Source organism: Triticum dicoccoides, chromosome 4A (assembly GCF_002162155.2).
Source record: "Triticum dicoccoides isolate Atlit2015 ecotype Zavitan chromosome 4A, WEW_v2.0, whole genome shotgun sequence".
NCBI classification, from domain to species: domain Eukaryota; kingdom Viridiplantae; phylum Streptophyta; class Magnoliopsida; order Poales; family Poaceae; genus Triticum; species Triticum dicoccoides.
Window position 1 is genome coordinate 747,653,159 of NC_041386.1, and position 9,825 is coordinate 747,662,983.

Here is a 9,825-nt window from a genome sequence, read left to right on the forward strand (position 1 = left end):
ATAAAACATACAAGCATCTTGGGCGTGCAACCTTAACTAGCCTGCCAGCATCATGCGGGTAGCGCCTCGCTTTATAGTAATAGTCATATTGCCAAGATACATGGTACGAGGAAATCCTCAAAAGCCGATCAAACAAAGAAACATGACAAAACAAGCCGATAACGCCAAAAACTCACGAGCGTGCAAAACTAGACGATTCAGCAAGAAGAAGCACAGGAGACATGTCATCACACCCAAAGGACCTCCACACCCATCGTCGATGCCCCCAAGAGGGGCATGACGTGAAGCGCCGCCTTCAAGAGAAGAGCGACAGTATTTTCACCCTAAGTGTCGGATGGAAGGGAGAAGGTTAAGGTGGCACCCCCAGGAGTAGAGGGACACCACAAGCATCATTGGCCCGGCGCCGAGGCACAGAGCTCTCGCTCGATCTCCCCTACACGCCACATCACGGGAACATTCCACAAACACAACATGACGGGATCCCACCCGAGCGGACCGGGGACTCCAGATCTTCGAAGCCCGCCATTGTCCAACCCTAGATCTACCCCAATGACCGTTGGGAATCCGCACGCCACACTCGCCCGCCGCCGGCCTCAAGCTTGGCCTGAGCACGTCTCCGCCCAGTACTGCCGGAAAGTCCGCGTCACGCTGCCCGAGAACGCCGGGACCACAGCCGTATCGGCCAAAGTGGCCGGCCCGAGCAGGCCCAGGCCCGGCGCCGCCCCGCCCCAGTGAGCCGAGCACAGAGACCTTGTAGATTACTTTTATTATTTTTTTGGTGAGGGGACCTTGGCTGGTAGACCAACGGTGGCATGTTTGATATGATTGAGACGCAAACGGCAAGGGACATATGCATGCAAGGAAAGGAAAGGAAAGGACGGATCCTCTGATTTGATTTTGAAAAACATACAAATATATGGAAACGAATCCTCCCTCTGATTTCCATTTCCAGGCCCAGGCCGGCAGCTCCGCATATTTGGATAGTTTTTGAACGTTTTTGTAAACAAACCAACAAACCAACGAAAGCCGTTAAGCAGTACCCGTCTCCGTCTTTCTCCTCTCATCCTCCCGTACGTCGTGCAACACCATACCACACAAACACAGGCAGAGGCAGAGCCATGGCGATGATAGTCTTCGATGCAGCAGCAGCAGGGAGTTCCTCCGTCCCACCTTCTCCCACGCATCATGATCAACACGTATGTGTCATCTCCTTCTTCCTTTATTATTTGCTTACTTGTATTATGGTTATTATTCATTCATCTGGCCGGCCGCTTCTCCTCTCATCAATGTTTTGGATCTTCATTATTTCAAAAAAAATATTATGGTTTGGATCTTTCTTCTGAATTTAAACATCTTGCAACGAAATGATTAAATAACAATTCCGACGACCGCAGGATGAGGGGCTTGCGCTCGCTCTTCTTGCTGACCAACAGCCTATGACGATCGACGGATGCGATGATCCGGAGAGTGAGGTCGACTATGTACCTCCTGTAAGTGTAAGTGTTCAGCTGCTCTACTTCAGATCAAATATAGTCACGATTTTGCAACTTCTTGATTGATCTAATTAATTACCCTCATCATCTTGAGGTCGTGAGGCCCGATTTTTCTGTTGCGACGAAATGATAACAACTTCTTTTTTTGATGATCCTAGGAGGAGGGGCTCGCGCTCGCTATCATTGCTGGCCAACAGCCTATGGCGGTTGATGAAAGCGATGATCCAGAGAGCGAGGTCGACTTTGTCCCACTCAGAGTAAGAAGTGTTAACTGGCTGTACTTCAGATTCAGTAGAGTCATGATTCTGTAAAGTATAATCGCATGACTTCTTGATCAATCTAATTGTGGCAGGTCGTGAGGCCGGAGGACGAGCAGCAAAAGCGCCCTGGCGGGCGGGTTAAAGTATGTGCACATAAACCTAAAATGCAGAAAGTAAGTCCGTCGATACACCCCTGAAATGCATTCTTGTGTTTGTGCTTGTGATATCCTGGAACTAAAATTAGAACCAATAAACAGAGCTTCCAGTTGTATTTATGAAATTCACAATGGTTTTGCTAAGATTATATATCTTTTACATTCAGCTGTCGTGTATTTAAACATATCCGACCCGCAAATTGTTTGTAAGCAGATTGATATTTAGAAAGTAAATTGCGTACTTGTGTAACAGAAGAAGAGAAATAGGCCTGCGCGCACCAAGTCTGCTAAGAGTAATATGTGGCGTAAACCGGAGTTTGTTTACGGTGACAACAGCAACATTAATACGTGCCCAGCAGATTCCACACCCGATGAGAGTGGCAAGGATGATAATAATTTTGTGCCAACGGTAAGAACAAAATAATTTCAAAAATTGGTTCATAAAAGCATTTTTGTATTCAACGCTTGAAAGAAACACATATCCATCTATCATGCTCATTTTGTATGAAAAAAAAGAAAAACATGGTATGTCACGGTTAGCATTGTGGATGGCAAACTTTCTTGTTTAAGAAGTAGATTGTGTACTTATGTTACAGGGGAAGAGAGGGAGGCCGGCACGCGCCAAGTGTGCAAAGACAAAGACGTGGCGAAAACCAGGGTTTGTTTACAGTGACAACTACAACATTAGCAGCAGTGAGAGCGAGAGCGAGAGCGAGGGAAACAATGATGATGATTATGATCCGACGGTAAGGTCCTACATGAATTCAATGCAGTTTCGTCAGTAGAAACTTGAAAGAATTACATGTTCATACACAGACTCATTTTTCAAAAAATAATATAAGAAAACAAATGTTTGTAAGCAGACGTTAATATGTATGTAAAACTAAGAACGAGTTTTTATTTGACAGGCACCTGATGCTGATGGCCACCCAAAGAAATGTGCAAGGTAATTCATCACTAGTTGATTTCTATGTGAGTAGAGTGTTTTAAAAATAAAAGATCTCGAGTGTGTTTGACTCACTCAACTGAACATCCGAATAACAGATCTCGAGGGAGGCCAGCACGCGCCAAGTCTGCTAAGAGCAAGATGTGGCGTAACCCGGAGTTTGTTTGTGGCGACAGCATCAACATTAGTAGCAGTAGTGAGAGCGAGATTGAGAGAAACAAAGATGATGATTATGACCCAACGGTAAGGTCCTACGTCGATCATTTAAAATTTCTTGATTTAGGACAATTTCGTCATTCGAAGCTTGAAAGAATTAGATGTTCATGTATCAAACTCATTTTTGGTAATAAAAAGGCAAAATAAATGTTTGTAAGAAAACAAAGACAGATTAATATGTATGTCAAACTAAAAGCAACTTTGATTTGACAGGCACCTGATGCTGATGGCCACCGAAACAAACATGAAAGGTACTTCATCTCTTTTTGACATTTCTGTGAGTAGAGTGCTTTAAAAATAAAAGATCACAAGTGACCTAAATCTTCAAATAAATTGCAGTTTCCAAGATATGCATGGCTCTGCTTTTGACAGAGCTTCAGAGATAAAGAAGAAATTGCCAAGAACAGAAGCAAGCTTCGTCAAGCTTATGCTACCGTCACATGTTGACAGGGTTTTTTGGCTGGTATAAGTCTTTCTTCATTAGCAGCTGCTTGAATCTATAGTAAATGCAATTAAATTACATGCCAATTGGTGCCAAGTTTAGATGTGGCATAGTTTTGTGAGATCCAACTTCAAAGAGAGGAGCAGACTAGCAAGTGTCACCAGTCAACTTAGGTTCTTTATTTTGTTCCTCTGTACTATTTGACATTGTTGTTGTTCCTCTTGCAGGGTCTCCCGTGTAGCTTTTGCAGACAGCATCTTCCAAAGGAAGATACTGTAATGATTTTAGAAGACGAGGAAGGGTGCAACTACCCTGCAAAGTACCTTGTCGAGAGAGATGGGCTTAGTGGCGGGTGGAAACACTTTGCGGAAGAACATAACCTCAAGGTCGACGACGCCCTGGTCTTTCGACTCGTGGGCTTGAAAAAATTCAAGGTGAGTCCTTCCCATACATGTTTCATCAATTGCTACATCATTTGTTTGTAATATTTTTACCAAATGCATGGCAGAAGCAACCACACTGAAGTATGTAGCCGATGCCCATTAATTTCTTTAGTGGTCTTATATATTACTGACAATTGCATATTGTTTTCAGGTGTATATAGTAAGAGAGGGTGAGTTGATATCAGCACATGATGATGACAGGTCTGAGAAAGAAGTTGATGTCATGTCTAAGGAGGTGGATGCAGAGATTACCACGAGCATAACACTCAATGATGACATCAACAACCCAGCAGCCGGCGAAGAAGACACTGTCGACATCATGAGGTCTCCGGATGATTCAGAGCCAGACACCGTTATGGACAGCATGGAGAGCTTCAAAAGATTCAACACTGTCGTCAACAGTGTGCTGGACATCGGCCATGAACTGTTCCCGGACCACCTACGCGTGACGTACTACGAGCTCTGCATTGCCCGGAATGCGTGTCTCCATGGGAGCCTGCTCCAGGAGCTAAACCCCAAGCTGGTTGTCGGAGCGATGGCGCAGACCGCCATCATCGCCGAGGGTGTCAGGGCCTCCACTCCCTCTTCTCGTGAGGACCTCGCGGAGTGGAAGAAGAGCTTGCAGGCGTTGGAGTTCATGGGCATGGATGTGACGTTCCTGCGTGAGCGAGTCGATGGCCTCCTTGGCCTCCTCGCCGCTGATGAGGTGGGTAAGATGAGAGCCCGGAGTCGAAGATAGCGAATTTCAAGGATGCTCTGAAAGTGATCACCAATTTGTATGAACACTTTTTTGTGTGCAAGTCTTGAGTGACAGTCCTATCATATTCAAGACAGCGTTCTGTAAACTAGAACTGTTACATTGTTATATGGAAATTACTTCGCAAAAAAACACTCTTATAGAAATTGTCCAGATTTATAAACATGAAACCTGATAGGTATTTACAACGAGAAACATTACAGAAGAGATGGCCAAGCAGCGCTGGAATAAAAAGCAGTAACGTATTAAGCTTGTTAACAGTGCTACAATTTATACAAGAGATAAAATAATTCAGTTCAATTTATAACTGATCAACCAAATGAGATGAATAGTTGCAGATTTTAACTAGGTAGGAAGGGGGGTGAGGCCAGAAGATGAAGCCATGGCATGCAAATCTGGGTGGACATTTGGATAGATGAAAACAGAAAATATGGATGGACATTCAGTTAAGCCGAAAACACAGTTTCGGTTTTTGTACTAATTTGGATAGCTAAAAACAGCAACAGAAATAGCTCGTACTAACTTTGGTGACAATTCAGTTCGGGATTTTGGTTTAAACACAATGCATGTCAGATCACCTACAAAGAATTGCAGTATGCAATCTGAACTACGGACATGTTTTTGTGAGATTTGCGACCCTCTGTCCCACCCATTGCAACACACGTTTCGCCCAGGGCATAATACACACCAAATTTCAAAGATGTGTCATTTTGTTAGTGAGAAGAAAGGAAGCCTCAAATCTGAGAAAAAAATCTTCTTGTTGTCATTCAAAGCCAAGAACTAGAGTATACTGCTATTGTTTGTATTAAGCAGAGCAGAGTGGTGCCATGCATGATTCAAGCCTTCTTCTCCGGCGCCAGCACCGGCTCTTCTCCGGCGCCAGCACCGGCTCTTCTCCGGGACCAGCACCGGCGCGTGCAGGGTCACGGAGTCCCAGAACTCTTGGCAGTTTTCGCATCACAAATAGCAAACATTGACTGTTGCAGGTGATGAAGACGAGGACAAATAAAATGTGACTAGATAAAGCAAATGGTGACAAGGTTACAAATGTTGAAATTCTGAAAAGATGACACGATAATTTGGACACGTTCTATCTGAAATTCTAAAGCAGAGCAAGATGACAGGTCCAATCAAGTTGAGGTTTCCTAATCTTGCATACACCTGAATATATCACTCAAAGCGGTCATTAATTATGCCAGGAGAGCGATCCAGTTTATAAGGGAAACCGGATCGAAAACCTATGTATGTACTGTGATCTTCAAGAGATGTTGGAGGCCCGGAAGGTGTCGGGCTTGTGTTTCTCCATCAGACTGGTAAAAGCAGCATCAAATTCCTTTTCGAGCTCCACCTCCTTTGCCGCGTACTCTTTCTTGAGCTGCACCTTCTTTTCCTCATGTGCTTTTATCAGTTGGTCTGCTTCAGCCTCCAACTCTTGCACATCCTTAACCTGGCAATCCATGAACCGCTGTACATGTTCCTTCCTGCACACCAGCATAACACGGGTTAAAATCATAGTTTCAAATAGCCGGCTATAGCCCCGCTATAGCTGTTTGAGCATGTTGCCGCTAAATGATTTTATGTATAATTTGCTGCTATAGCCTTGCTATAGCATGCCCGCTATAGCCCAGCTATAGCTGTTTTTAAGGGTTACCGCTATATGCCATAGCCGCTATTTAAAACATTGGTTAAAATAGACCATTTTTCACTCTATTGAGGTAGGCTAGGTAGGAGATGACGAGGCATGATAAAAAAACCGAAACAGAAGCACAAGTAAAACATCGACCTTAGCCTGCGATTTTCGGTAGTCCCGGAATCCACGTCACACTGTCTAGCCTTCGCACGCTCCTCCTGCAGCAACCTCTCAAACTCCCTTTCCTTGTCCTCTAGGGCCTTGTGAATGTTTTCTATCTGATCGTGGAAGAATTTCTCTTGGGATTTCATCTGCAAAGTATAGAAACACAAGGTAAAGAAAAAGGAGATGAACTCAAAAGCAAGGAAAACGATAACATGGGAAAAAATTGAAAAAGGTAATTCTATCGAATGTTGATTATTGGCATGTAATAGTGTTTGGAAATGAAATATCCCTTTGATTTTCAGATGTGTCTTCACATACACCGGATAGGGTAACCTTTAAGCAAGGAAGCAATCATTTACCTCTTCCTCGTACTCAGAGTGCTTCTCTTTAGCTTTACGCCTGACGAATATATTCTCTTCCTCGGTCTCTCGAAGTTTCTGGGTAACAACGTCCAGGGTTCCTTGTACAACTTTAGAGCGTTGCTTTGTCTTAACCCCCTTGTTCTTCACATAAGTGAGTTCTTGATTATCTTCACTCATTTTTTTCATCGGGGCCACTACCATCTCATTATGAGACCTCATCTCATATTTCAGGCGGCTTTTCCCTGAGAATTATAATAAAGAATTTATGTTAATACACAGTACATTAGACAATATATCTGCCACCAAAATCATGAAGTACTGAAGTCGGTTCAATAGAGCATATTCCCGTGTCATCTGAGTGATAAACAAAGAAGGGCAGAGACCCATTCCTCATTTTGCAGCCAGTGGCACTTAGTCAATATAATAAAGAAAAAGTCATGCTCAGTGAATATATATTTTGTGTTAAACAGGCAAATATCCAAATCACCAACAGGTTCCTGCACAAACAAGTGGTGGCAATGATCGGAAATTATAATCAAAACAACATCAGAAAGCTAAAGAGGCCCGCATATAGAGATCAACGCGGGAAGTGTCGACAATGTTAACATGTCAATGCAAGAAGAGATGCAGCTTCACATGTATATCATGTTGCAGTCACACCAATCATCATTGGTGGCAAAGAATTTAGGCAAGGCATTAAATGTATAAACTGAAGTTAAATATTATACCTGGGTGGTGCTTATTGAAATCCTCCATGTCTTCCTTTACGGCTAGGAAACCATATAATTGTCTTTTCCCACCAGGCAAGAAAGGAATCCTGCGTTTGTTCCATGTGTCCCTGTCTGTTCCTTGATGAACAAAGAGCTTATGCAGACGTTCTGCCTCCATATAGCCCACGGCAGAGCTTTCAAATATTAGCACACTCATGCCACGGTGCCCAAGAGGACCGTATGCATGGCGTGCTTTGGTCACAGCATAATCACTGAAATATCCGAGCAGCTCTTGGTTGCCCATGCCTAACCACTGTTGAGCATCAATGAACAACGAAATCAGAATGCAATAAAACATAATTTTAGAAACCTTGCACAGTTCCTAAACATATGCTTTTTACAAATTCAATGGACTACATATTTATAAACATTCAACTGATTCACCAACTATACCTAGTCAACACAGTAGACATATATTTACATTATTTTAGTTTGTATTAAATTCAAGCATGTTATACCAGGTCGTATGAATATTGAGTATTTTAATCCTTCCCAGACAGATTAATCGATATGAAACAAATGCTCTAGAAAGATAAAAGAAATAAGCATGAAAATATGACAGTCTTGCTGTTTACTTTTGCTAATACAATGTGTAGTTGAAGATAGACAAACATCATCACCTTATCATCTTCACCCTTCTCCAGTCTTGTGTTCATCACAATCACCATCGGCGGCCATACTATCTGCCGGTCAGTGCTTTCTGTCAATCCGCTCCATTTCCCAAAGTGCTCGCCAGGCTGTACCACAGAAGATCCCCTGCGAGACATCTCCTCTTCCAGCAATGCAGCCAATTCCCTGTGGAGCTTAACCCTCCTAGAACCCATTGTTCTAGCATGTCTGACCAAAGATTCCAGCCCTTTGAACCAGGCAATTGCTCCTGGTCCATTTTGGCATGCCGGACAATGTGATTGTCGTTCATGTATCTGATCCACACTTAAGGTACCGATCTCCTGAAAAAAACTTTTGAACCACTTGTTTGTTTTTCGGGTTTCGAAACTTTTCTCTGATGCATCGGAATCATAGTCGTCGCTCATGTCATCATCATCATTAAGATCATCATCATCTGACGAGTCCTCGACTTGAGGATTATCCATCTCAGGGTCGAAACCAGATGAAGCAACATCATCGTTGTTGCTTTCAGGACGAGATGGGCGAGGCCTTGATGCCCACTGCCAACCATTTACCAGAGGTGGGGTGACAGCTGGGTTTGGCACTTGCAATCCTTGTTCTGTAGACCTTATTTGTGATGATGCCCTGGAATTGCCTCTGGCGGCAGGCCCACGACCAGAAGGTTGAACCAAATTATTTCCTGAAGGACGCGAAGATCCATTGCCATTCCAAGCTTGGCGTGCTGTAGCGGGTGGAGCATTGGCGGATGAAGTCCGTGGCGCCCATTGTCCCCTCCCAGATGTTTGCCCTGATTTCTTCTTTTTATTCTCAATAGTCTCCCAACCACCCCCTGGACCTGGATGCAGGACAAGGACAGGATTATGTAATGTATGACATATTTACACGCATGATGTCAAGAATTGAAAAAGCTGCAGAATGGCAGTGCACTGTTAATCAAAGTCTTAAGAAGGGCTATCACAAGTTGTGGCAAACGATTATTGAGTGGGGAGACAATTATCCCAATTGGCAAAGGATTCGTCAATCGGCAATGGACGAGCATGTTATAGAATTTAGCATGGTAGGTAATGTTAAGAATAACGGTCCGTATGAGACGAGATTAGTTCATAGTTGGACGGTGTAATAATTCTAGGCTCCAAGCAAGTCAAACAAGAAATCCAAGAAATCAAATCAAATATAAACCTAAAGGTGGACTCTGTAATCTAAGCTCTAAGCTCACGGAACTAGTAACTGAATCCCCAATTCTTTCAAAACAAACAAACCCAAACCTAACAATAATAATAATAATAATAATAATCACCATGCCTAATTCAGCAATCACTCGGCCCACCCCATGGATGGATCGAGGAAAACCAAATCTGCAGATGCACCATCCAATGCGCACCGCGCGGATCCCCAAAGCACGGGGGCATCTCCACACCGCGGCAAGCGAGGGAGGGAGGTAATTCAGGAACCCCTCGGCCCACCCCATGGATGGATCGAGGAAAACCAAATCAGCAGATGCGACATCCAACGTGCACCGCGCGGATCCCCAGAGCACGGGGGCATCTTCACACCGC

The 9,825-nt window shown here is 43.8% G+C and overlaps 1 protein-coding gene across 1 annotated transcript in view; it reads right to left on the minus strand.

The window, feature by feature from the left end:
- Nucleotides 1–5,702: 5,702 nt before the first annotated feature.
- LOC119290033 (protein SUPPRESSOR OF GENE SILENCING 3 homolog) overlaps nucleotides 5,703–9,825 on the minus strand; it is a 5,320-nt gene continuing 1,197 nt past the window's right edge. The window contains exons 2-6 of the mRNA XM_037569165.1: nucleotides 8,260–9,104; nucleotides 7,598–7,892; nucleotides 6,867–7,111; nucleotides 6,496–6,653; nucleotides 5,703–6,193 (exon numbers count right to left, since the gene is read on the minus strand). Coding sequence (XP_037425062.1) covers nucleotides 5,971–6,193; nucleotides 6,496–6,653; nucleotides 6,867–7,111; nucleotides 7,598–7,892; nucleotides 8,260–9,104 — 1,766 coding nt within the window. The 3' untranslated portion in view covers nucleotides 5,703–5,970. The remainder of the gene's footprint in view (nucleotides 6,194–6,495; nucleotides 6,654–6,866; nucleotides 7,112–7,597; nucleotides 7,893–8,259; nucleotides 9,105–9,825) is intronic.